At 35.9% G+C, this 13016-nt stretch overlaps 1 protein-coding gene across 4 annotated transcripts in view; it reads right to left on the bottom strand.

Annotated features, from left to right (window-relative positions):
* Positions 1-299: 299 nt before the first annotated feature.
* The window catches only part of mllt1a (MLLT1 super elongation complex subunit a), a 36511-nt gene continuing 23794 nt past the window's right edge, over positions 300-13016 (bottom strand). The window contains exons 7-12 of one of the 4 annotated variants that reach the window (XM_005166938.5): positions 10770-10857; positions 10525-10636; positions 8616-8712; positions 5399-5467; positions 3623-3694; positions 300-3541 (exon numbers count right to left, since the gene is read on the bottom strand). In XM_005166938.5, the coding sequence (XP_005166995.1) occupies positions 3413-3541; positions 3623-3694; positions 5399-5467; positions 8616-8712; positions 10525-10636; positions 10770-10857 (567 nt within the window). In that variant the 3' untranslated portion in view covers positions 300-3412. Of the gene's footprint in view, positions 3542-3622; positions 3695-5389; positions 5468-8615; positions 8713-10524; positions 10637-10769; positions 10861-13016 lie in introns of all 4 variants that reach the window. The other 3 variants (XM_009303913.4, XM_688768.10, XM_009303912.4) reach the window with 3 other exon arrangements.

A 13016-nucleotide genomic window follows, 5' to 3' on the forward strand; every position in this document is an offset into this window, starting at 1 on the left:
AGTGTTCAAAAGAGTCATGAACACGGTCATTAGTTGAATCAGCTGTGTTTGATGAGGGCTGGAGCACAACTGCAGAGCTGTGGCGCTCCAGGAATTGAGTTTGAGACATGTGATTTATTGTATTAATTTGAACTAAAAATGAGCTAACAAAAAACATAAATCTGTTTTAAAAAAAATAAATATGGGTGGAAAATTTTTTTTTTCCATTTGTTGCTTTTTTCTCAGCAGATGTAACACGATGCCCAAAATAAATAAAAAGCTGATTTTAGCAGTCATGATGAATTATGAACGACGCTGTGAACAGTACTCAAATGACTTTATTCATCATAATATGATTTTGCAATAAAAACATAAAAAGTAACATCTTTTGCCCTTATTACAACTTGCATCAAATGACCACATGGTGGCACTGTATGCCAAGTTTAACACGTCATACTAAAGGTAACTCCTCTGTTCAGACCGCGGAAGGTTACCAGAACATACATACAAAACCCAAACCTCCCCGAAAACCACGGATAAATACAGCAAGTCCTTCCGCGCTCACGAACACAAATAAAACCACCACTGACTGACAAAACACAGCTCTCTGCACCTGCAAGCCAAGTGTAAATATGATGTAGTATTAACCGTCTATTAAATTAAAGAATGAATCCTCCAGCTCCTGTATGCAAGACTCACAAAATTATTAGCCCCTCTGTTAGTTACTTTGCCGCGTTACAGCTTAAACTAGCTGCTCTTAGCTTGTTTAACCAAATAACAAGTGCTCAGAAACCCCGTTGAGAGAAATAATTATTAAAAAAGGACCATCATCTACTCAATCTTCACTTGTTCCAAACCTGTTTGAGTTCGTTTCACAAAGGAGATATTTTGAAGATTGTTGGAAAACTGGTAGCCGTTGACTTCCATAGTATGTTTTCCTTTTCATAGGACTTAAACTCAATTCCTGGAGGGCCGCAGCTCTGCAGTTTTGCTACAGCCCTAATCAAACACAGCTGATGCAACTAATCAAGCTGTTCAAGACTCTTTTGACTAGGTTTGGAGCAAACCTGTGCAGAGCTACAGCCCTCCAGGAATTGAGTTCAAGACCGATGCTTATTATGGACGTCAATCATTTTCCAAGATTCTTCAAAAATATGTTCTTGAAAAAGTCCTCAAAAGTTTGAAACCACTTGACGATTGATTAAATGTTTTTTTCTGAGTGAACTATCCCAATAAGACCAGCAAGCTTGATTTAAATCAAACACCTTACAAACAACAAATTGTTTGTTTCACAGATTTGCAGTCCTCCTTTTGTAGTGAATGATTATAACGAGACTGCAACTAAACAGATGCTTGATGCAGAAATTCAACTCTAACGTTACAGCTTTGGGGAAAAAGAAAGAACACTTGAAAACTCTCAGCTTTCCTTAATTTATTTCTGACATTTCTTCCGAATATTAATAAATAAACTGTTTTAGAGCATTTGTTTTGATGTTGTTTAAATAAAATGACAACTAGTTAAAGCAAAAAATGTGGCATATTTTTATATCAAGGATGTTTATAATATTTTTTAAACAAAAATTATCAATGTTTTAACTTGAGAACCATTATGAGATCAATATTTGGTGGAATAGCCCAATAAAGCATTTGTTATTCTAACAAATTGCCATTTTCTGGAAGAAACATGCTCTAAATCAGTGCTTCTCAACCACGTTCATGGAGGACCACCAACACTGCACGTTTTAGATATCTCCTTTGTCACACCCATAACAACGCTTTCAGTCTCTAATGCTAATGAGCTAATGATATGAATCAGGTGTGTGAGAAATAGAAAATGTTCTGGTGGTCCTCCAGGAACGTGGTTGAGAAACACTGCTCTAAATGACAATATTTTTATTCTGGAGAAATTTGATCACACCTTTACAGAATGAAACAAATGTTAACATTTTACCTTTAGCCACACCGAATAAATCAAGAGAAACTGAGAACTGTCAACTAGTCTCTTACTCTTTTCCATACCTGTACAAACACACCCTGCCATGAATTGGGCTGAAGTAACAGTTTCAAGTTCTCAAGGTCATGTTTACAGTCATTTATGATATAATGTGCTGATACAGAGAAAAAAAAACAAAAAAATCTGGCAATTCTTGACACAAAAAAAGACAAATTAATATATTGCATGTAAGTATTGTATAAAATTCTTTAAAATACAGTTTAGAGAATTAAGTACTTGAGTCAACAAAGCCAAAAGTGCAGAGGTACATAAATAAAAAATAAACCCCTCAAATAATATTAAAAAACCGTGTGTGTGTGTGTGTGTGTGTGTGTGCTCAGTGGGGTGTCTTTTCAGAGCTGCCATTCAAGTTCGCCCAACTCCACCCCCTCAGCCACAAGCCCCACCCCCTTAGATGACAAGCTGACCCGAATCCCCATTCGGTCATAGGTTAAAGTTCAGAAACCAAGAGCCAGCTAGGAGTTCAGAGTTCACCAACACAACACTCAATCATTCTACCAATGAAAAACCGCACACCAGCACAAACCTTTTTGTTCGCTAGGATTCAGACGAATCGTTTGGAGATTGAACACTCGCTCCCAGACTGCGGGCAGGGTGAAGTTAAGGGCATGTGGTCTGCAGCTCAGGCCACGGAGCCTCTTAAAGCTATTAGCATACGAATGGACAGACGGGGCGCAGAGTTGAAGCAGACTGACGCCGCTCTGAGAAAAAGAGAGTCAGAAGCACAGTGAATCTACAGACCGCCGAGAAGAAAGAGCTCGCCTTCTCCTTTTCCTTCACCTCTCCTGCTTAGCCGAACCAGATATGATGACAGAAAACACAGAGATCAACACGTTTTTTCCAAATACTTTCACAAGCTGCACTAGCAATGCACAACATTTAAGTTCTAAGGCCCGTTAGGCAAACACATAAATGAGGATTGATACATAACTGGCGAACGAACAGGGGAACGTCCCTTGCTTACAGAAAGTGGGAGTGAAAGATAACACTGCTGTAGTTCCTAGGAGCACGAATGAGATGAAGTGTGAAAAAGGCACTAAGACTAGCCCTAGAGGATAAAAAGCGATACATTCATGGCGTGCGGGGCTTCCTTTTTTTTCTCCGGTCACAATCAATCAAAAATACCTTGAAAAAACATTGGTAGAAAAATAAAATATAAAAGTCGCAACCCTTGATGCATCAGTGCGTTATGGCTACAGAGAGACGCTTCTGTTTTGTTTTCCGGCTGATTCAAAGATGCAGTTCTGGCCCCGTTACGAAGAGAACAGGATGTTGAGGAGGAGAGAGAGTTTATGTGTTGTAGTGTTGGTTTGCAGTCCAGACGTCACATAGCCAGCCGCACGTCCTCCTCAAAATACTGTCGATTTCACTCCTTTTCATTTACAGGAAAAAAAAGGGCAGCCTGGTCGGGACGTCCTGTCATGTGGTGGTGGCCTCCAGGTAGCTCTGTAGTTTTCGGACGGTCGACTCGTCCAGTGAGAAAAGATCAAAGTCAAAAGTTGTGTTGGTGACGTTGAAGTGGCCGGTCTCCTCGATGAGGTTGACGATCTGCAGGCGACAGACAGACGATTGTTTCAGAGCGTTTACTCAAACACAAAAGCTGTTTTCATTTGTACACCAAACACCCACCTGCTGAAGAACGTTACGCTCTCGTAAAGCCATTAGCCTGCGATGAAGGTCTACAAGCTCGTCTGTGTACGCCTGAAACCAAACGAGAGAAACATGTCAGGAACAAAGGTTATACGGACACGTACACGACTGTATCAAAACTACAACTGTGAAAATCACTTGTTTTAAGAAATTTGATGGAAAACAGCTTCATAAGCTACTATTTGTGTGATGTTATGCTTTGTGCATCTACAAACATTTGGAGATTCCATAAAATACAACCATTATTATTATTATTACTGATTATATCACATGTATTTAAAAAGTAAATCAAACTAAAATGACATACATTTTTCCCCTTAATATTTGTTTATTTGAATTTGTTTTAGCATAAACTTAAAAATGTGCTAACAGAAAAATTACTAAAACCAAAAGTTTTCCCTTAAGGCCAATTTATACTCGGCTTGTCAGCAGTGACGAGTGTGTGCGGGACCGAGAGCAATGAGAGCAAAGTGAGTCAAAAATAAATGTCTAATATCAGATGGCCATTTTTTATAGATGGTTCAAATATTAGATGCAGCAAGTCCAGAGACACCATTGTGGATACAATGACTGTATAAGAAATCCACTAAAAATCCAAGAGTGAAATGACTAAAAAGTGGTCAGAAACAAATTTTCAATTAATTCAAATGAGTAGCAGCTTGGACCCGGAAACAGTATTCCATAAGTCACAACTCAACAAGCAAATAAGAGGTCCAGATAAATACGTGTGTTTATTTTATTATTAAAGTTGTTAAACGTTCGACAGTTGGTGCAAATTTCCGTTCATAGTCTGACATCATGCAAAACAGCTTCTAGGTCCAAGCGCTTCTGACACCCACTTGTTTCACAAAAGAAGACAAAGTTGACAGCCTTGTTGTTTTGGATGGTTCAAGTAGCAGCTCTAGCGATAAAGAAATGATTATTGTTTACCAGTACAATAAGCTGCTTCACGTTCATATCGTCTCTGTCAATGTGAGCACACTTTGGACAAGATGCCCAGTTTTGCGCGTGAGCCCCTACAAGTGCTGTTTACCGTAACTTCAGCAGCTCTGTGCACGTGAGCAAAAGTGCCAATCTGATTGGTGGAGAAGGTTTTGATGCGGTTTATCAAAACCAAAAAACGGACATGAGGGATTTTTTTAAAACGTCGACGGAAAACGCAAGCAAAAAACGTCTCGGTGTGCAGGGGCTTTTAACGTGTGATCTGACTAAAAAGTAGTCCTAAACAAATATTTTCTCAAGTCAAGTGAGTAGCGGCTTGGACCCAGAAATTAACTTGGAAACGTATTCCATATGTCACCACAAAACAAGATGAGAGGAGCTCCAGATCGATACTTTTGTGTTTATTTTGATCATTAAAGTTGTTAAATGTTTGACAGTTCACACCTCTTTTTGTCTTGAAAGAGAGCAAGTTTGTGCATTTTGCATCACAAGCACTTCGGTATTATCTATAAACACCAAGAAATAAACTTTACTCAGTGAAACATAGAAACCCCACTGCCAGCTAGCACTTCAGACCTGTTACCGCAGTACAACACAGATAGAAGTATAAATGCTCACAGAGTCTGCTATGTGCAAGGTATGCACCATGGAGTTTGACAATTACTCAATCAGTCAAATCAGCCAGTGCACCTATGCAGGCAGCAGACAGCAAGGAAGTTTGGAACAGACTTTCAGTTGGGTTGAGTAGAAGAATCAGAAATAGCTAATGGATGTGAGAGGTGGAAAAATAAAAGGTTGATTTACCCTTCCTACCTTGTCGTATCCCTTCTTCAGCACCTTCTCTTGACGTAAACAAGGATCTGGACTCTTTCTGCCCGACACCTGCATGCCAGATAGAGAAAGAAAAATGGAGAAAGAAAAAAACAAGATGGAAAAATGAATAAGAATAAATCAGATGGATTGTTTAAAAGAGTAATTAAAAGACTAATATACAGCAGTGTTCTTCCAGTAATAGTGGAGCAGTGCCAGAACTGTTGCTGAATGCCGGTTCAACAACATTTCACATTCACTGGATCAAAAGCTGCACGTCACCGCCTCATTTCAACACAGAGTATAGCGCAATCCAAGAACTAATGCCCATGGTCCATCAAGTGTGAGTGTGTGCTGTGAACTGAATGATCGGCATGACTGAATGAATAAACACACCGGTTGGATGACTGTCAAGGTTTAACTAGAAGCTGCCACACTCAGAGGCAACATTTACATCAGTGCATTTTCATTTGAACACTTCTGCTATGGTTTCCTCTGGCATTCACTGTACTCCAGAGATTTCAACCCTCAAAAATAAGACTTAGTTATATTTTGAAAACTCTGCAGAGATGTGTTTCAGTGTGGACCAATCAAAACAAAGACTTTTGAAAATGAAAGCTTGGCTCCACACATTCACTCCCTGATTGGCTCTTCTGAATCATAGTGTCTCTTTCCCTGATTCATCAAGCCTGTGATCATTACGTCTGGTTGAGTTTGGTTTCATTTGAGTCACGAAGTTAAGAACTTAAGATGACAAAGCACATCCTGAAGAGTTTTCTTTATTTTAAAATATACAGTATACATGTTTTATTTTCTGAGTTTCATATAAAAGTAAAGCCATTACTTTACATTACGTTAAAAATGAAGCCTTTTTTATGTATGGCCAAAGATTTTACAGTAAGTTGTTTCCACGTAATAATTAATAACAGTGATTGTGCCTTCCATGCACATAAAACATCAATTCTGCGTACATGTGTCTACCCAATTTATGTCACGCAACACACATTGTACTTGTCAGTCATGCATAACGTGCATTCACAGGAATTTAGTAATTGGAGTTTATTATTTTAAAATTACGAATTAAATTTTACAAAAACACGTTAATCCGCTTCATAACACTTGTTAACCCCCTGTTGGCATGTGGATTATTTTTACAACAAAGTTTTTCTGAAAGCTGCGAGATAAAAGCCACTATCAAATAGGAAAACTTGAAACTACTCTGACTGTGTTTGTCTGACGGAGAAAAAAAAGTCATATACATCAAGGATGGCTTGAGGGCAAGTAAATTATCGGGTCATTTTCATTTTTAGGAGAACTATGGTTTAACAGTTTTAAGTTACAACAGGTTTACTCACGTTTTCTGTTGAGTCAACTAGTCACTTTTAGGGCATTGGGTTTACTAACTTTTTTCCAAGTAACTTATAGCATTTTACATCATGGTTAAGAGTTACATATAGCAAATACATACACATATTTTTAGCTTATGGCATTTCTTTTTTGGTTATATAGTGTGTTTTCCTAAGCATAGTGGAAATGCCAGTATGGATGAGGATTGTTAGTATATTTTAAAATGCGGTAAAACGGTAGATACAAGATTCAGAGTGAAATTCAATATATTTTAAGACCTATTTTTAAACAATTTTTCTATACATTTTAAGACATTTTAACATTGGCAACATTTTAACTTGCAGTATATTTACTAAATTCTGATTGTAAGAAAATAGTCCTTAACTAGAACATTTATATAATAAATAAATATGCTAAATCCAGTAGAAGCCACCTATAAAACAGCATGAATAATGATGTTTCTCTGTTTACTGTAGTAAACAAAGCAGTGTGATGTCAACACTAGGAGGATTTTATCAAATTCATAAAGGCACAGCATCCTAATAGATTAAATTCAGCAAAACTTAAGCAAATAACTATACATTGTGCAATCAAATATTATGCAAATTTTAAATCAATCATTCAATTTCCCCATTATCTAGTATAAGTATATTAAATGCATTCATACCATCAGTATTAGATATTGGATTTAAAAAATGATCAAATAATGGACTAAATTTCATATATCAGTTTATCGACAAAAACAATTTAAAATCATTCGAACAATTAGAAGAAGAATTCCAATTACCAAGAACAGATTTCTACAGATATTTACTAATAAGAGATTATCTAACAAAACATAAAGAATGGGAGAATATCATCAATCCAAATCAAATGTAGAAGTTAATACTGAAAATACAGATAGGGACTACTGGCAAGCTAATTATTTCTAAACTATATAAAAGTCTGCTATCCTTTTGCAAATAAAGAAAGATGGTAGGCTGAAATGCAGGTAGAGATTACACAAGATTGATATATGCTCAAAAGCCCTTAGAGTCAAACTGTAGCAAAGACAAGAATAGGCTCATCTAATAGATGCTGGAGAGAATGTGATGATCTTTTAGGGAACCAGTCTCATATCTTTTGGTATTGCCCAAAACTGCAGCAAATTTGGAATGATATGTATAAGGTACTTGGAGACATATTTAGTATTGATATTCCCTTTGATCCAACTGTGACAGTCCTAGGTATAGTGCCAGAGAGCATGGGGGAACGAAGAACTATTTATTTATTTCAAATATTGCTCTCTGCAGCACTAAAATGTATAACGTTTAACTGGCTCAGATCAGATCCACCTACGTATGAACAATGGATAAAAAAAAAAAAATAGAGTAATTTATGAAATGGAAAGAATAACTTATTGCCTTAGACTCCAGATGAATATATTTGAAGCGAGAAGGAACCCAATTCTAACAATTATACATGAGAAATTTAAACATACAACATAGATTTAATAAACAGCTACATTACATACACAATTAGTATACGAGACATCTCCCAATTGCGCCCCCCTCCTTTTTTTCCTTTTATTTTTTAATTATTTTTATTATTATTTTTATTTTATATATAACTTCAACACAATATCTATTGTTTTAAAATATAACTGTGCAGATGTCCTTTTTTTTTCTTTCTCCCTAATCTTTTAAGCATCTATCTGTATCCTTACTGACTATTTCTGATTATTCTCAGATTTTGTGTTGTTTTATTCCAATAAAAACACAATAAAAAATATGCAAAATTTAATACCATGTTAAATAGCATTCAAGACTTTTGATTCATCAACTTTTAATCCTTTTTAAGATACCCTGTAAAAAGAAAAGCAGTGGGAGTTCACCTTGTTGTTGGAGCTGTGTTTGGGTGGCTGAGGTGGAGCGTCTCGACTGGGGCGCTGTGGCCCGTCACTGCAGTCGCTCTCACTGTCCAAACTCAGCCTGTAAGAAGGAAATATCAAACAGTTTAACTTAAAAGAGGAGGTTCAAGGATTAAATAACCCCAAATAAAGACATTTCAGTCATGCACTCACTAGTGTTTTTAATTAAAACTGTAGATTGTAACTGTTGACTCTCTAGCAGTTAATGAATAAAACTAAGAAATACTGCAGGGTTTCAACGTCAAAATTAAGACTTTTTAGGAGCATTATGAATGGAATTTCAGACTTATAGAGGGCAAAACACTAAGGATTTTTTTTCTAATGGCCAGTGGAAAAGATTTGACTTGTCCCATAAAATTCAATTGTAGTTATTTCTTTTGTCATTTTAAATAATGTGTAAAAACTAATTCAAAACAAAAAACTAATTGTAGGCATATACAGTGAGGGAAATAAATATTTAACACGTCACCATGTTTCTCAGAAAACATATTTCTCAAGGTGTCGTACACTTTAAATTTTCACCAGATGTTGATAACAACCAAAAAAAATACATATATGAAAATAAAATAAATCTAATTAGTTTACAAATTAAATTGTGTAATAAAATGAAATGACGCAGAGAAAAAGTATTGAACACATGAAGAAAGAGAGGTGTAGAAAGGCAACAAAAGCCCCGACAGCAGCTGAAACCTCTCAGAAGTTTTTCAGGAACCCTCTGACCTTCCTCATTGTAAATTAATATTAGCTGGATGGTGAAGATGAAACCAAAGTGGACATTTGAGCAGGACAATGATCCAAAACACAGCCAAGGAAACTCTCAAATGCTTTCAGAGAAAGAAAATTAAGCTGCAGAATGGCCCAGCAAATCAAATCCAATAGAGTCAAATCCAATAGAGAATACAAAATAAAGATTAGATTTGATAGACGAGACACACAGAACCATCAAGATTTTTACACTCTGTTGAAGTCACCAGGTCAATGCATCTGGCTTCATTCACAATATAAGAGGCGTCATTAAGCTCATTTTATTACACACAACCTAATTTGTAAACTAATTCGATTTGTTTTCTTTTCATATATGGATTTCTTTGGTTATCAACGTCTGGTGAAAATTTCAATTCAACAACACGTTTAGAAATGTTTTCTGAGAGAAATGGTGATGTGTTGAATGCTTATTTCCCCCATTGCATGTATGCTTTTTTTCAGCATTACTTAAAAAAAAAAAGTTTTAAAAACAAAAATAAACTAAATCTATGCACAAAAGTGTGTCCATTTTTGAGTCCTCACCAGGTAGCTATAAATACAGGGACAACATTTTAATAAAATGTTTTTGTAAGGAAGATAATTAAACCATGTTGGTGAACAGACTTCATATTGGTTATTTTTTTTCACATGGATTGTTGGTTGTACTGATTCAGTAGCTTTATGTGAGCAAAGGAAATTTAAGACCTATATAAAATGATTTAAAACCTACAACACCATATTTCAGTGAATTTAAGACATTAACTCTGTATTACAGCAAGAGTAACTTCTTTCTGTTCATGGATATGAAATGTCATAGAAGGGATTGATCAAGGAGTCTTTTTTTGCTGCATACAATTGAATCTGAACCAATGAACCAACTCATCTGAATGAATGATGATCGCAAACAATGAGCGCCAACAAGAAAATCCAATTGTACCAATCATCTCACACTCACAGCCTCGCTAAAGCAAAACAGCTCAGCGACACTTGAGTCAGATGAAGAATGGAGAGAGGCGTATGAAGTCAAGTGTTTACTCTGCGCAAACAAATCCTTCTCCGCCTCCGCTAACATTGATTACAGGGACTTAAAGCATCTGAACGAGCTGCTTAAACAAACATGGCGAATGACCTGGAGTCTCGACTGGGCAGGTTGTTCTTGACTGGCGTCTCTTCGTCTGAGCTGCTGTCGTCATCGTCAGACTCCTCCGACTGCAGGTCCTCCACCATCGAACGCAGGGGCCCTAAACAAATGTTTTAAATGTAACTTTTGAACTCCTGCTTTGTGGTAATGGATGAAATAAGTGTTGTGGGGAAATGCATGTCTGGATGTGTGTGTTATCAGGCCACTCCTTGCAGTGAGAGAGTCAACTTTACCTTGGCCTTGTTTCTGCTCGGGTTCAAAGTCTGAATCGGAGCTGGACTCTGAGCTGGAGCTGGAGTTAGACGGGCTGGAAGGTGCCGACTGCTGTGGAAAAGGAAACAAGAGACGCTTTATCTATCATTGATCACCAGATTAGGTTTCGAGTGAGAAGTGAATAAATCAATTATTGTCAAATACAAAAATAAGACATGAAACACCAAAATACAAACTTTCTTCCAATGTCCACAACCCCCTGATTGATTTTACATCAATTTAAATTAACAAAACATTAAAAAATAAAACGAAATAAAAAAACATCTGGCAACCCCTTATTTGTGTGTATGTTTTTCTGAAGACAGAACTGTGCGAAATTTTTAGACCACCATTAGATTTGTTTTTTTAGTGATGGTATAACGACCATATATATTTTTTTTTGCATATATAATTGAAGTTTAAATACATGCATGCATAATTTGAAAAAATATAACATTTAACACTCTTGTAAGAAGATGGTCAATCCCCGACATAACTAGATAAAACTATTGTGAAAAAATAAAATTAAAATGAAAAAAACATTTTATTAAAGCGTTGCCAACATCTAGCATGTATTTTTTCTTGTGAAAATGTGAAATTATAACTTAATTTAAATAAGCACACAATGAAATATTCTGCTTAATATAATATAGAAAATATTAATTTATTTAAATGCAAAAAGGACGGACGGACGGACGGATGAACGGACAGACAGACAGACAGACAGACAGACAGACAGACAGACAGATAGATAGATAATCATGTAATCATCTATACAAAACAACTTCATTCATTTATTCATTAATTTTTCTTTTGCTTAGTCCCTTTATTTATCAGGAGTCGCCAAAGCGGAATGAACCGCCAACTTATCCAGCATGTTTTATGTTTAGCAGCAAATTAGCAAAGCAACATCTTTCTACAATATTATCCAACAACACTTCTCAAAAAGTTACGCTGTGTATCATCACCTCGACACAAAACTTAACTATATGGCAGTTAAAAACAACAGCTGCTTTACTCTAAAACATAAATCTTTAAGCTGTCTACCGTTATATAATTAATAAAATGTCTCAAATTTAACTCTTAACTTTCTCCAAAACCTATTTCAGTTTTTTCTTTTGTTAAAAAAAAAAAAAAAAAAAACTTAATATATTTGACAACAAATAATTTCTGCATTATGCCAAAACTGCCTCATTTTCAGTTTTTTTTTTGTTTTTTGTTTTTAGAGTGTAAATGTGAATATTTTATTTAACTGATAAAGGCCTAATCACAATTGTACTCCTTAGATCTTCCCCTTACCCCCTATCCCTTGTTTTGTGCTTTCACGTTAAGCCTTAAGGGTGTCCTAATTCTCTTTAACTTGAAGGCGTAGGGCTAAGGGGAAGGGCTAGATACCCCTCGAAAGAGAGTTTTTCAGGACCACACCCGAAACGAGGTATGAAAATTTCCCAGAACACACCAGCCACAATGGCAGCAAAGCTGCACCCGGAAGTCAGGAGATACACAAATTAGTATTTTTTGTCATTATTACAAATTTGTATGACAAACAATGTTTGATGTTTTAATATATTCAGATGTTAATATATTCAGATGTTTTAATATATTCAAAACGGCATTCAATTTTTAAAATCATGGTTTAAAAAAAAAAGCTCAAATAAAAACTAGCTAAATTTCGCTATCTATAATACCCAATAATAAGCTCTGTATAGCAGTCCCACAACATTCTGACACTCGATGACACTCGAATACCCTGCCAGAAAAGTCTAGCAGCCTGGAATGGGCTTTTTACAGTGTCTGCTATAATGTTAATGTTGTCTTTTTGTGTTTACATTGATAAATATGGTCACTGTGTAAACGCACAGAACAATTATGGACTTATTGCCACATAAGATCTTTTTTCATGTGATAAATTCCTGATCCTTTGCATTATATTTTTATTCATAAAATCTTCCAGTATAAAGAAATACTAGTATATAAATAAACACTTTTGATGTTCTGAAATATTTATCTAACTAAAATCTAATAAATGTAAATAAGCATTCAAATTTGACCCAGAGACAGATGCACAGATACAGACGGATAGATACAGACAAACAGACAGACATGCAGAAAGATAAATGACAGACAAACAGACAGACAGACACATACAGCATACAGAGAGACAGACAGAAAGAGACAGAAAAACATAAAGACAGATAAAGAGACAGAAAGATAGATAGAGACAGACA

The sequence above is a fragment of the Danio rerio genome, chromosome 8, assembly GCF_049306965.1.
Source record: "Danio rerio strain Tuebingen ecotype United States chromosome 8, GRCz12tu, whole genome shotgun sequence".
Classification (NCBI taxonomy): domain Eukaryota; kingdom Metazoa; phylum Chordata; class Actinopteri; order Cypriniformes; family Danionidae; genus Danio; species Danio rerio.